This window comes from Anser brachyrhynchus, assembly GCF_964034855.1.
Source record: "Anser brachyrhynchus genome assembly, chromosome: 4".
NCBI classification, from domain to species: domain Eukaryota; kingdom Metazoa; phylum Chordata; class Aves; order Anseriformes; family Anatidae; genus Anser; species Anser brachyrhynchus.
Window position 1 is genome coordinate 33,023,043 of NC_137698.1, and position 15,836 is coordinate 33,038,878.

Consider the following 15,836-nt stretch of genomic DNA (forward strand, 5'->3'; position numbering starts at 1 on the left):
ACGCTACCAAGGGGAACATTCGCTGTTCCACTTCTCACACAGGTGAACGAAGAAAGCATCTATTGCTAGTGTCCTAATTTTCAGAGGTTTGAAACCTTGATTTAAGAAGAATTTATGAATGCTAAACATTTTAATAATACACACCACACACAACAAGGCTGCTGAGAGCAACCTGACCAATTTCAACCATGTCATCAACATGGCATTCTTATTTAACAGAACATGCTGCCTCCTTTCAATAAAAGGAAGCGTTCTGAAAAGAAAAAAAACACCACTTAACATAGTTCCTTTCTTTCTCCTTACTTGCCTTTGTGAGGAAAAACAAGTGCCCATGTCATTATGAAAGCAGCCTGTTTCAGAAACATTTAAGTCTATGCACTGCAGTCTAGTGGACAGAACAAGAAACAAGCTGGAGTCAGCAATGCCTAAATTTCAATCTTTGCTTTTCCACAAACATGCCTGGTCTCGGGCAAGCCTCTTCAATGATCTTGCCAAGAAATGTCATAGAAAATGACCACCCAAGCACAATAGCCTTTTAGAAAATATATTGGAAACAGAAAAATAACCACAAATTATAAAAGGATGTTGAAAAAGCATATTCAATAATTATGCTTATTTTAAAATCAGCTAACAATTTCAGTATATGTTTTCTTCTTTTTGTAAAATATATAGCTTAGAGCCTTAGATCAGCGTAAAAAGAAGCATATATACACAAAAATGATGGAAATAATTAACAGAAAGAATTCATCCTCCTCTTCAAAAAATTCCTAAGTTTTTTTTTTTCCTGAGATTTTTCAAGATCTGTCTGCTGAAAAAAGCTACCATTGTATAGATGATTAGACAGGGTTTGATTATATTAAGTATATGCATGCTGTACCTTTACAAGAAATAGAAGCAACTTTTGTAAAGTTAGTAGATGATGAAGATAGCAGTACTGGTTCAAACTCCACAGGTGATTTGCCATTTTGAGACAACTGTCGTATTTCCTGCATGAAGACAAAACAAGATGATGCTTGTAGCACTACCATCATTATTATTGTAGCTCTCATATTAGCGTATCTTCTTGTCAAATTTGCAAGCCAATATCTGCAATTTTCTCACAACTTCTAAACAAGCCCATGGATTTTTATTCAAAGATAGCAGCTCCTACATCTTAAAAAAAATCCATTGCTGGAAGTACAATTCTAAAAGATATATTAAGATGTCTGGGTACAATGTAGAAATACAGACATGTAACATTTGCCACCAGCAAAATCCCATCTACAATTAGAGAGTAAGCCAGTGGGTTAATTAATTCCCTAATCAGATTCAACAGCCTAAAATATGGCTTCCTATAAGCCCATAGTTACCTGTATATGCACATGGCTGTTCCCAGAATGCAAGATGTACATATCTACCGTGGAATCACCTGTTCAAAAGAATGAACGTCAAGGTAAGCTCACCAAGGACTGAAGCACCCTTGCTAAGCCAGACACTCATATTAGCAGCAATCATAATTTAAATTTAAAAAGCTTTCTGCACAATAGCTGCCCTCGTAAAAATGAAGAGATATGTGCATCTGAGGCCGAAAAACCTCTCAGACCACTTTATAAAGGTGCAGAAATGCACTTAAGCTTTTTGGCCTTAAGTACGAAGGCAAGCATCAAGATATCTTCCTTTATTATCTCCTAAATCCAGGATGGAATAACTCCTCTTTCCTACAGGCAGGGAGACAAGAGGCTCAGCTGAAGGAAAGACGGGTGGCTGATGTTGCTATGAATTTTTAAGGGGCCAAAGCATCAGTAGCACATGATAATCCAGTTAAACACAAAAAAAAAAAAAAAAAAAAAAAAAAAAAAACAGCCTGTGTAAGCACACAGCTATAGAAGAGCCTGGGTCACCCGCTCTGAACCACAGGCATTCTCAGGAGACAACGCAAAGCTAGATTTGGTGCCTCACACCTTTGGGGCTTAATCACCAGGTATTGTAGTAATTTTCTAAGCTTAGCAACAAGAAATGGATATAAGCCAGCTTTCACCTGTAGGTAAGGTGTATTCGATTACTACCCTTTGTCCCTGCTGAAGCTACACTCCCAGTCACTGGATGCTACAAAGATCTGGAGGACCAAAAGAAGAGCCACAGGACAGACCAGACACGGCTAGTACACCAGGGTGGTCATAACACTTCAGTGAAGGAAGGAGACCTGAGTTCTTGCTCTTGCTTGTACCTGAAGTAAGTAAGTAGAGGCTAACAGTGCATCTTTCTCCCAGTTTACCAGGTAGAATTTCTGTGAATGAGTGTGCTTCGCTCAGCTGCCTGAGGGCAAGACTACAGATGCCACCTTCCCAAAGAGGGTTCAAGATGTTGATGGAGATGCTCCATATTCCCACAGCTGTGAGATTTAAAGCGCACACTCATCTACTACCTTTCCAGCTGGCAAGTTCCCCTGTGCAGACCCTGCCTACTTGCTTGTCCCACTCTAACGCGTGTTGAGCGAAGAGACTAAAACAGCATCGCATTCCATTTTGTTACACCTTCCCCTCAAGACTGTGTCTCTCGTTTAATTACACAAATGGAAGGCAAGCAAGCAAACACTGCTGTTTTGACATGGTACAGAACTGGTACTGATGGAGCAAGACGTGGAACTTCCCACTGACAACAAGTCCAAAGGGATTATATGATCAACCTCTAATCCAATGAGCATTCATAACTGCATTACATTTAGTAGAGAACAGCCTTAAAAACATACCTCCAGCACTTTACCCATCAAAACTGTCAACAGCAAACACCCTTGAAATGACAGATGTGAACAATTCTCTGCCAGCACCAGAATAAATGTACATCCACAATTCAACATCAAGTATCAGCATCCCATGGGCAGGGAAAATAGGTTTACAGTGGGTATTTCAGTTTCAGTTGTGTAAATATCACATCACAGGACAGGCATGGGGGAATGGCACATAGTGTTTTGTGACCAGACCTTTACCTGAACTTCTCAGAAGATAAGACGATCACACACTTTTGATTAGCATTAAAAATTGCTATTTTAATCTGGACTCTTAGGAAGTCCTTCCTTCTTCAAAAAGTATAACTGGCAGAAATGCCTAAAAAACCTAACCAAACAGACCGCAAAGCTCTATAAATAATTTAAAACCCCTTGGATTTATAAGATTTGTTCACCCAATAAACGTAGCATAAAGAAACTGTAAGGAATTGATTGTTTTGCCTGTGGCATTTTAGCTTAGAAGAACAAATGATGCACACATCTGTATTACCTCATTACCCCACCTTCCACAATATCCACTATTCCAAGTAGTGTACAAACCATTCTGCCTTCACAGTCTTATTATGACTAATTTAATTGCTGGGAAACTAGGCACAGAGTTGTAGAAATCAAAGGACTACGATATCTTTTCATACCATTTAAGCAGATACGTTAGCACAGGGAAAATAGCAATGAAGCAGACTTAGCAATTGTTACCTTTATAAAGAGGACTGCACTTAGAACAGCTCTGCCCTAAGCAATTGGCTGACAAGCTGTATTTAACTGTTTTTCCTTATTTGCAAAAACTTCAGTGTGTCGCTGAAATTGATTCAATTTAGCACATCAAATTATAATATATGTATAACACCAACTTCTATTACAATTAACAATGATATTTAGGACTTACCTGAGGTCTTCGTTTTTTCCATTGCTACATAAACTACAAAAAGATTCTCCAGTAAGTATTGTCTGTGCTCCACAAAATCTTGTTGGGCATTTTCCATTCTTACCGTTAAGCTCATTTCTAGCAGCATTGGGTCATCGGACATAAAACAGCAACTCTGGAGCGAGACAAGGGGATACAGTGTGTGTGTGGTGGGGGAGGAAATGGAAAAAAATAAATACAGTAAGGCATATTGAGAAGTTAATCAAAGGCATTATCTAACAGACAAGGTCTTCAGCACGCAAGTGCTGATAAACAGGAGTAATTAGGACCTCTGCTAAAATTCTCAGCAGAAACCAAAGACAGTGCAGATACAGACAGCACAGCAAAAACAAAGACGAAAAACAACTAAAAAGGACACTGAACCTTGAAAGAATGCAAATTTATAAACTGTCTTAGTCAGTCTCACCTCAGGGACTGCAAAACAGTTTCCTTTGTTAAATCCTCTGCCTTCAATAAAATGTGCCATAAACAGACTGATGCATGTGTCTTAATGGTAGGAAGACAGTTCATGTTCACTGGTCTGTTTATAGTTAATTTTTCCAAATCCTGTGTTTTTTGTCTCCATTTCTCACTGAAGTAATTTTAAAAAAACAAACATACATGTACAATTCTTAATAGAAAACACTGTCGTCTGGCTAGAATACTTCAGATAAATACAAATAGGATCTTATTTCCTTTCTAAGTAGTGGCTGCTGTTAAGACAGCTGAGTCTTAGCAACTACAAAGACACAGACACCATCTCGCAAAAAATTAAATGCAACAAGCAAAACAAAACTAGACAATCAACAATGAGTAACGAATTTGTCTTGCATCACACGTTGAAGGTCACTAAACTCAGACTTTGCTGCTTTACCACAAGGACTACTTTGGAGGTAGAAGACTTCCACACCTGACACAAGAAGTGCTCTAGTGAAGGGGCAGCAAACATCTTCAGTTAACCTGAAGTGCCACAATGAGGTGTAAGGGGAAGGGAAGCGTTTGTGGATGTCGGTTCCCTCCCACCGCATCAAAGAAACCCTCAGTGCTTGCAATAGCTACCAGAAGCACAGAGGATGCTGCTGTAGAGACTCAAGCATAGGGGTGATGTGCCTTTGGGAAGCTTGTATCAGAGAGTGGGCAGCTATACTACATGTGATCTTAAACTTCCAGGTACATCTCAAGCCTAGCCTTGTTTACCATGCAATGCAAGAGTCAAACATGGAAATAAAACAGTACAGGATCACTATGACCTGTAACGTACAGAAAAATAGCTATGGAGTTTTGACCCAGTCATACTTAATGAAAGAAAGGTGCTGCAGACCACAGCTCTAACCTATAGATCTGATCCAACAAAATACCTGATCAAGTGCCATCATCACTGTGAACCATTATTTATTTACTGCGTAAACTCTTTTGAAGACAAAGGGGAAGACGATATTCTGCTGGCACTGCCCAGGAATAGGAAATCTAGTGCCTTAAGTGCTTGCTCAGCACTTTGGAAGGGGCTTTTCTGCAAAAGGATTCGCCCCTCCTCAGCTCTGCTGAACATCAAAGCCTCTTGGAAACAGAACTCAGGCAGTACGGACTTAAGACTCTCATTTCATTGTTCTTTTGCCAGTATGAACCAAAAATTTGGGAAAACGTTTCTGGAGAAAGAAAATTCCAAGAATCTAAACTAATACTAATATATTGCTCTAATACTTTATTTAAATAATATAACATGCATTACAATGCATAGCTGGTTAGGCATTTTGTAGGAAGGGAAGGGCATTTTCTTTTACCATCTCACCTTCTCCTAATGGTAATAGTGCGGTGTGTGTAACATTTCATTTATACCATAAGGTACGGTTTTATAGAATCATAGTTAAAAATCACATATCTTCTTTAAACTGAGACATCTGAAACTGCATTGTTGCTAAAGCTTGTAAAACTCTGGGACGTGTCCCTCTAAACATGAACTGTAAGACAACTTAAGTAGGCATCACACGATAATAAAACATACCTTAATTTGCTGATATGCATCATTAGGTAAACTGCATTCAAGGTGAACACGTAAGAGACTGGCATTCATAGTTTCTGCCTGTAAGAAAGGAAAGTGAAGAAAATGTCAAGCAGATTGCTTCAAAAGATGTTATCATAAAAATCTGATTCACACACCACAGTTTATAAAGATAATAAGACTGTCTCCACACATGCATGACACAGCAAGGTAAGAAAAATGTAAAAAAATAATATGTATTCTGTACAGTAGGTCAGCAAACTCCAGTTCTCAAGAAATGAACTCCATTATTACCTACTTATCAAACTATTATTATACACGATTACTAAATATTTGTACAGCAGCAACACAAGAAATCCTTATAAACTTTCATAAGACAATAAACTGTACCCAACACAGCCTTTTTGTTTAATACAAAAGCTTCTTTTCTTATTTTCTGTACATTTTCTCTGTCGGCTGTATACTGAAATACAGTTGCTAAGCCAAGAACGTAATGCCTCTTGGATATGGTCTTATACGTAGGTTTCATGCCAAAACGGACAGACAGAAAATGCTTGCTTCACCTTTTTATTGATTGGAAAGGGAAAAGCAGTGATTGTGCCAGCTTGTAAAGCACTCATAAATCTAATGGGGCAACAGCACCAACAAAGCCAAGCATAGTTCATGAAAGCTACTTGGGAATCTGAACTGCCAACTTCACTGCACATACTGCTTAACCAGTATATGTTAATTCTAGATAATAATTATGAGAGTTCTGTCACTCTACTTGTAACTTAATTACAGCAAAATTACCTGAAGACTTTGAGACTGATGTGGAACCCCACTCAGTTTGTCTTTTGATACACAACTAAATCTGAATGAGGTGTCTGCAGGTTCGAGTTCCTGAAGGTGTCAATGCAACTTCTTTTAAAGAATTTAAATAATTTGATGCTGAGAGGCAGAACTGAATAAAAGGTTTTAAAGTATCCAACAGCCTACTTCGTATCTCCATGGGACAGACAGAAGGGAGCGGGGTGCATCTGAACAGAGAGATTTATCATATTTCATTTATATGATGGGGTATGGTTTTAGAAAAGCACAGCCCAAAGGAAGCCAATTCAAAATCTGCAGTCTTAGTTCAAGTGGATTTCATACCGAAATGACTTAGGCTTCACACAAGGGGGCGATCCAACCTCTGCAAAGGTTATTAGCAGCACCAAAACACAGGCACACGCCTCCAGCACAGCTCGCTGGAGGTGTACAAACCCCAACCAGCTCTTTTCTTCCTGCAAACTTTGTTGTCCTCATCAGTTTTGAGAGCAGTAAAAACCATTTGGCTCCAAAACATGCACCACTTACCAACGTCTCACAGCCACAATTGCTAATGGAGTTTTAACAAGGCAGTCAGAGATGAACAGCAACTTTTGGGATTGCTTTTTTGATCAAATAAACCTCGTTACTTAAAATCCCTTCTCAGTGGTTTTAGAAAAACCACTGTAATTTCCATGGCGATAAACAATGAGGTGTTAAACACTTATTCAATGCCATGGCAGACCCCTACCCCCATAAAAATTGAGTTAAATCATGTTTTTCCAAAGTTTTATTTGAACTTCTCTTCTTGACCTGTAATAGGCCTACACAACAATTTGCTATTACCTTAAAGACCGAAGCTGCTAATACAACGCACAGTGGGAAAAACATTATTGGGGTGTATTCAGTGTTGACCTGTTCTCTATTGCAATTCTTTATTTCTCTTTGTAAAGGTTATCTTCAGAAAAGGAAAAGGGTTTTCATTTATCTAAGCCAGACAATACACACACAACTACTGTGCCTACTGTCTCAAAACACTGGTAGCATGACTGCGTTAACCGTAAGGACAAATAAAGAATCTGGGAAGAAGATGTCAAGCTGAGTTTCCCAGACAACAAGCCCATGACCATGTTCGCTCTTCCAAGGGTGGAAGCATTTCATTTACACTGCCAGCAACACTGCATAGGAATCAGCAGAGTGATGAATTTTGCAGTGCATGTTCACACCAGAGGCAAATTCAAAAGGAGAGGCAAATTACAATGGGAAAAGTTAGAAAAAGCACTGCATAACAAACACAACCACTGCCGCTCCTTCAGTCACCAGAAAGTTAGATGGTGGCTCTGTTTCTTATTAGATATGCATACATACCTACTTGCACACACACACAGCACCCACAAACCCTGCAGGAACTGTATGGACAACTCTGATGGAAGCCACTCAGACGAAATTCTGGCCAATTTTGGTACGTTCTTCAATTAAAAACCAGAGAGGGACAGATGCCTCTTTAGAAAACTAAATAAATTCAACCATCTGATGTGCCAGGAGTGCCATTCTGCTAGAGAAGGTCTAGGATGCTCATTGGGGGACAGAACAGTTGGCAATTACTCAGGAAATAATTCACCCATCACAAGAGACAGCGCATCAACAGGCCTGCTGGCACAGGCCACCTCAACAACCACCACAAAACTGCAGAACTGAGGCCACTTTTAGGGGAAGGATTCCTCATTCTGCCCCAGATACCCCGTCAGTCAGACACGGCTCTACACAAGATCTTCAGAGATATTCTTGCATTAATCTCAGGACTTGTAGAGTTCAAACCACTTCCTGGAGTCTGACCGTATTATAATTTGAAACAAACAAACAAACACAGAACGAGCTTCCCCTTCTTTCTGAACATTGATACATTAGTTTCCTTCCAGGACAGTCCCTGGTCCTGAAGAGCCATTCCTCTGTTATAAGTGAAGAACTGTTAATAAGCTGTTCTTGTAACAATGATTCAGCAGAGTTTCATCAGTTTTCTGCAGGCAGTTATCAGGTTGGCACACCAAGAAAACTCTTACTATCCCACCACAGTCCCTCTCCACACCCTAACAACACACTGCATAAATTTGCTTCTGTCATCTTCTGTTCACCTGCACAAAACATAACTTAAGGAGTCTTGGGAAGCCAGGAAAGCGATGCCTGTGTCTCCTGTGGTAAGACATCCCTCCCTGCAGCTCTCTCCTCCACTGACATTTCCAACCTGTCTGTATAGCATTCTGAACACGAGGCACTGATGTAGCTGCCTGCTAAGTGCCATGCAAATATTAAACAATGCCCCACAACAGGCAACTGGAGCAGAGGCTGTATCCAGAAGCTGGATAAACAAAAATGACCTACATGTGCTCCGCCATCTGCCATGGCTTAGTGGTAACTAGTTGCTGCTGAATGGCCATGTGGACACACTATGAATTCAGCGTTGGATACAGCTCCCTTCCTCCCAGCTCCTGAGCCAGAAATACCAGGATCCAGGACCATAGCCAGAGCATGCTGATTATGAACCCTCCACAAGCTGAAACTTTGAAAAAAGCAGCAGAAAGATGGTGAAATTCAACAGCAGAAACAGCAACTTTGTCTTTCTTTTTCATCCTTATTAATCACAAGAGCTTCTGGTTAAAAATATGGGGGAATGACAAAAAAGCCTGGGTACCTTCGCTGACTTAAGAGCAATTAAAATCCACAAACTCAGCGCAGCATGGAAGCTCGTTTTCCCCCAAAAGAGGGGAAACTTAATCCATATCCCTATGCACAATTCTGACCACTCATCTTCAAAAGAAGTTGTTAATAACTGGAAAAGCTGCAGAAAGGCATTGTCAGCTTGGTTAAGAAATGGCCAACCTATCACAGGAAAGGATACTAAAGAGCTTGGATTGCTCAGCTTGGCAAAAAGAAAGCTGAAAGATGTGATACCACCTACAAATCATTCTGGGTTTAAGCATCAGAAGCATGAGGAGTTTCCTAAACTGACTGTGCATCATAACAAACAAACAGAAACTGGCAACACAGAAATATTCAGACTGGAAGTCAGATGTAGGTTTTGACTGCAGAGGAGCAAGAACAGGTGTTTGAGTTACGATGACAATACATCCAGCAGTCGTGGGAAGCCTTTTTACTCATCATCACTGGATTACATGAAGATGTTACCTTTCCAGCCTTGACAATGATGGATGATGCCACTTTCAGTATTAGCGAGCAGCTTAAACACAACCATCTTTAAAAGAAGAGCTAGTAGATAGGGGGGGGAAAGACAAGCCATGGAGCCCTCACTGACCCTTCTCACAGGTTTCCAAGCAGTATCAGTAGACTTTAGAGGCAAGGGTATCTTTAGCATATCCAAGTGAGGCTTATGCTACCCTGAACTTACATTAGTATTTTACTTCAGTTAAAAACAAACTTGAGAAGTAAGTAAATGAGTGATTAGGTAGGTATGGGTGGTTTGTTTTGAATGTTTTTTTCACTAAAAAACTCCATTGTTTAGTATTTGTGTGTCCTTATGTTTGCATGTGTGTAGTCACTCAAACGTCATAGACCTCTTCCTCACATAGCTTCTAAGCCTATAATATAAACTGGAGAAGAAGGAATCATACCAACTTTTTGGGAACCAGATCAGACCATTAGTGGGGTAAACTGGAAGAGACACTTCTGGAGCAGACAGCTATCTTTAAAGCAGTGAGAAGGGATCTAAACTTGAACCACAAGCTCCACTTCAGTCCTTAGATCTCACCTACCGCCTTCAACAGCTGAGGAGACTGTACCATTGGTGCAGCGCTTGTGTCCAGATTAATAACATACAGTGAACTGAAGAATAATTCCCCAGTTGTTGCCAGGCATGGAAAAATTACACCCAGAGCTAGGAGAACTGAGTCAACACCCTCTCACATCTCATGTACTGAGACAAGAAGGGTGCCAGGTGGTACCATCCTCCACTGCCAAACCACCTCAAGCTCATACTCCAGAGAAATAAAGCAGAGGAAAATGTTCCTCACCATACAGTAATGAAGACGTCAAACACTCCCCACAACTTGTCCAACTCAGGCATTCAGATAGAACTGAATGAACAGCAGAGTCTACTTTCAAACCTCACGTGGTACCTGACGACAATCCAACAAGCCAGTTGAGAAGATGCAGAGCAACATGTCATGAATAGCATCTTCCCTCCCTCCACCACAAATTACTAAACCTAAAGATTTTTGGTTCCTTCACAATTGTCTGCCTACACACACCCACAAGTGTACATACTTGTATGTATACAGGAAAGACTGTTACTGGGGAAAAGAAGGAAAGACAAGGAAATTGTGAGATATCTTTGGGGAGAGGTAAGACTGATCTAACATACAGACAGCGGACTTAAAAATGAGATCTAAGGTGAGAATTTCTCTCAGGTAGAACAATCACAAGGCAGCATCATGAACGCAATCAGTGCAGGTTATATTTAGATACAAGATTATGAAAAAAATATGAAGGAAATCCGAAAGATCAATTTTCCAGTTATACATACTTGAGCTGTGTAGTACCGCTCAAGTGAATCACAGCTCTGAATTGGCATAGGGAACAGGTCTGAAATAGAATGGGGGGAAAAAACAAACCAAAAAAACTCACAGCCCCTCTAAACCACTACCCCCCCAACCCTATAAGTGGATTTATTTATTTTCAAAACATATCAATTCTCCACTCTGGTTCAGAGCAAGGGCACACAGATGGCACAACTGAGAGGACAGCACAGAAGCAACACTCAAGAACAAGTGAAAGTAGCTTTACGGCCAAAGGCTTTTGTCTCAATAGAGCCAGAACACCAGCTCATCACAATACCCCTGTATCTTGTAACCCCTCTCCCACACTCACTGGTACTTGGATTTTCTGTTAACATTACTTGTATCCCAACAACCTGAAGACAAAAATCTTTTATGTCTAAGTAGATCAGTGTTTCACTACTGTTTGAAATATATACTGTACCAGTGTTTGCGATGCCTGGATGTTTTGAATATGTGGAAGCAGTAAATAGGCATTTGCTAGCTGCATTCTAGGTTCCTCTGGAGTAGATGTCAGAGTTCCCACTCCAAAAACCTTTTGTTAAAAAATAAAGTCATTATATCAACATACAGTATTTCACTTATCAGAGTAACATAGAAAATTATTTTACTAACAAGAATCCCAAGGAACAGACTGGTTTTTAAAATTACTTTCTTTTAAAAATAATATATATATTAAAACAAGTTCCACTGAGCAAAGTAAATATACACACAAGTGGCATGTTAGCATCTTCACTCATTCACTATTACAAAACAAAAATGCTTATCAGCAGAGTATCAGGTTCTCTCAATTACAATACAAGCAATTACAATACAAGTATCTGGATATACAAAATATTTGGAAACTGGCAATAATCCGTATTTTAACCATGATAGCTAAGCTAGTTATCAGACTTTTTTTTGATGCAAGTAAACAGGAGGCATTATCTTTCAAACTGTCTTCACAAATGATGGAATAAAGCAGAACTGTTTTTCAAAAACTACATGCAATACTTACACATACCATGTAGTCTTTGTTGTCAACAGACTACTAAGTAAAACAGGAGGCTAATAACCACATACAGTTTTACGGTCACCATTTGGCTGTGCGGTAATCTCTGGAAAACTATGTTTCTAGCCTGAAGGCATACTGAAATCAATGGCTTTGACGTCAAAATTAAGTAAAATATTTTTTGATCACTTTGGTTTTTAAAGCCTGCAATTTTCAGAGCACTCAAAATTTGCAAGTGTTTTTTTTACCACATTAATATTCCACTCTGCCAAGATTAGTTTAAAGACAATGAGATGCAAGATAACCTCTGATGATTTTATTCTTTCCTCTCAAGAAAAACCCACTGGGGTTTTTCACTTACTTGTATGAAAATAAATCTTTAAAACAGAAGAAAAAGCATGTTTAAAATTAATAGAATAACACAGTGTTCACTACAGACCCTCAGGCATTGGATAGAAAACATCCAATCAAAGGGAGTATTGGGAATTTTTATTTATTTTTTAAATGGAGACATTTACAAAGTACATTTTACTGTAACGGTGGGACTCCTCCATTTGGGAGGATCTTCCATACGTACTTCTCGCATAAACACATTAGAAACAAACACATTTCACGGCTTTTGAGCTCTCTAGAGCACTGTAGCTGTGTATCAGTCACTACACAGTTATGCCCAATTTTGAAGCTCTTAAACCTAATGAAGGCTGAAATCATGGACAGTCACTTCCTCTGTTACAGATGCCTGGTGAAACTGTCAGTAAATAACAGTATGCTACCGATTTTAGGAGCAGTCCAACAGAAGACAAACTGATTTTCTGGTGACACTGACAACTGCTTCCCTGCAACTTGTTCACAAAAGGCCCTGGTTGAGCTGACCGGGTAACAAAAAAACAAGGGGTCAGGAGTGAATGCAAAGAGGGGATAGATGCAAAAAAGGTCAAACACTCTATAATGCCGTGTTCCCCTATCTTTGATGAAAAGTTCCCACAAAATTTGGCATTACCCCTAGTATGTGCTAGACAATGGCAATATTTGTATTCCAAAACGTGTATTTCAATGAAGTTATCTATGCTTCATTTCAAGGAGGTCTGTTTTCCAGCACAGCATCAAAGTATGAGAATAAAGGAGCTGGATAGTTGATTAAAGCTGACATTGTTTTTAAGTCACTACATTCAAGTTTAGCATTTTTCTTCTACAACTTAGTAAAAGTGAAGAACTTGAAACGTGTAACATCCCTTATAAAAATCAAATAACTTAAGACTCGCTTGAATTCTCTAGATAATCAGACAATAGATGGCTTCAACGCAAAGCCTGTAACTTCCACTTTCACATTATAAGGACCTAAAGCTCTTGCGTGTGCTACATCCCCAATGTATTTATATAAAATGCTGCAGGGTAGTTGATGACCACCTCGAATATTTCCTACATATGTTTTTCATGACAAACAAATTCCAGCACAGTGCATTCTAGACAACAATATTATATGGAGCCAACCAGTACTGACAGGACCATGATCTGCTATGTAGAAACAAACACACACTTTTTTTTTTTTTTTTAACTACCACAAGTAGTCCCACTAACAGTAGCTATTTTAACAGTATATGAGTATGAGGGATCATGAGATCAGCAACATCTGGTAATAGGGATGAACTGTAAAATGTTACTCCACTTGACTTGTATCAGGAATTCAATGAACATTAAGTTCGAAATACATGAATAGCACTTTTTAAAAACACAAATCCAAAACTCAAACCAAAAATAAGCAAAGTTACCTGATATGAAAGTACTCCATGAGATGAGGTATTTATAAATAATGAGCTTTCAATATTGCCTTCTTCTGTCGGCAGAAAAAGCACTCTGAATGAAATTTTTCCCATCGCTGGAATCACCTACAGAGACCACAAAGAAGCTTGCTTGCTCAGTGCAGTTAATCACAACACCCACCATTCACCCACAGACATTTCCATGTATACTTCTGTATCCACAGATCCCACTAGCAGAAACTCATCCCTACAAAATTTCACCTGTCCGTAACTCCCTCTCATCTCTTGCAATGTAAGAAGAAGAACTGAGAGCACTCAGCAACTTGCTGTATTATGGCTGGAATTCCTCAGCTAGCTCAGGCCTCATCAATGTTCTTTTTTGCACAAGAAGTTCATCGTACAGCACTAACAGCCTCTGCATCCTTTAAAACTCTTCCCCGCACATAGATACTTACCACAAAGCAAGTCAATCACCTCTGTGACACATAGCTAAATGAGTCAAAGCCGAACTAGGGCAAAACAATTCTAACCAAATAGGCCTGTCTAACCAAGAGAGCAATAAAGTTTGTTTGCACAGTAATATCCATTCAGGCATGGTGGGGAGAGAAAAAAAAAACACCAGACAAAAGCATAATAAAATGCTTTGCACATCAGCAGAGGGTAAAATCTGGGCTTCATCAAACTCAGATCCCAATGACTCATTCCTAACATGTGTTATATTGTTATACATCATAAAAAAAATCTGAGTTAAAATAATGGTCTTAGATCCTATGGCAATTATGCTCTAAATTGCAATACAAAAATGCATAAAACATTTCACTGTATTTTTTTTTTTGGTTGAATATGCAAGACCATTGAAAAGACTGAAAATTCAAGGCTGTAAACACCCACACGCCTGCGGATGACTGCATAATGCTGCATATAACAGAATGAGATCTAAACAGCCAATTTAACACTGAAAAATTCTCTTCTTTCTGAGTTACTGTAAAACACATTTCCTACTGTAGGTTTTGGATGTCTTCTCCATTACCAATCTAAGTAAAAATGAGCAAAAAGTGCTAGCAAAAACAGAAAGAAGTTGGAGGTCCTAAGGAAAAGCACGAAGAGAAAACACAGAATGAAAACTTTAGGCCAAAGGAAGCATGAAGGCTTGGCACTTGGCCATTACATAGTTTCCAAAAGTACATCAACACTCACCCGGCTATGAACAGGAGACACATGAAACTGTCTAGTAGCTGTAAACACTGAATTCACCACAACTTCTCTATCTCTACTAGGGTTGTATGCATGCAGCATTTTAGCTCTGGGTAACCCCAGTAATCTAAAGCGGGGAAAAAAAAGAGAAAGAAATTATTCACTTTATAATAATAGGCAATGTACAAAAAGCATCCAAACAAATCACACCAGAACATGTCGATATGAAACAGTTTCCCAGATACGATTATTCTTTGGAAACATACCAAACAAATTTTGCCCTTTAACATACAAATAAATAACACTGCAATGCAAGAGGTGCACCTAGCCAAAGCTCACTTGGGTCACTCGTAGTTTGTTTTCTTTTTAAATGCAACCCTTACTAGGCACAACGCTTTCAATAAGAAAGTTCAAATAACCGAAGTCTTGTTTTGTTTTGTCAGCTAAAACAATGATCTCTTAAGGCTTGTGAGTTAGCTAATATATCTTAAAAACAGCAGCTTACATATACATCTTCTGAAACATTCCTTTAACTCACAAGGGTACAGTGTTTCTGTTCTGGTTATTGACGGAAGACAGATCATGATTTTAAAATGTTGATTTTTTTGTGTTTTTTTTTCTTAGAAGAAAATTAAAAATCTCAAGTAATCTACCAGTATGTTTTGCCTCAGGTTTTCTCCATTTTACTTTTGAAAGCTAAAGGAAGCAACAAGCTCTTCCCCCTCTAGAAAGGCAACTTTTCAAGAAAGGAACAACCAGCATGAGGAACTGATTTGACACACATGCAGAATCACCTGAGAAGGCCCTTCTGTTCAGTGTCTACCCAGAATGCGTTACAGTTCCCTGTTCCTTTTTCCTCCATTCTAA

The 15,836-nt window shown here is 39.1% G+C and overlaps 1 protein-coding gene across 4 annotated transcripts in view; it reads right to left on the minus strand.

Annotated features, from left to right (window-relative positions):
• The window catches only part of TMEM131L (transmembrane 131 like), a 79,486-nt gene that overhangs the window by 30,262 nt on the left and 33,388 nt on the right, over positions 1-15,836 (minus strand). For 3 of the 4 annotated variants that reach the window (XM_080590242.1, XM_080590243.1, XM_080590241.1), the window contains exons 5-11: positions 14,973-15,096; positions 13,785-13,901; positions 11,449-11,559; positions 5,671-5,748; positions 3,651-3,804; positions 1,350-1,408; positions 878-986 (exon numbers count right to left, since the gene is read on the minus strand). In XM_080590242.1, coding sequence (XP_080446368.1) covers positions 878-986; positions 1,350-1,408; positions 3,651-3,804; positions 5,671-5,748; positions 11,449-11,559; positions 13,785-13,901; positions 14,973-15,096 — 752 coding nt within the window. Of the gene's footprint in view, positions 1-877; positions 987-1,349; positions 1,409-3,650; positions 3,805-4,095; positions 4,261-5,670; positions 5,749-11,448; positions 11,560-13,784; positions 13,902-14,972; positions 15,097-15,836 lie in introns of those variants that run through there. The other variant, XM_080590244.1, reaches the window with a different exon arrangement.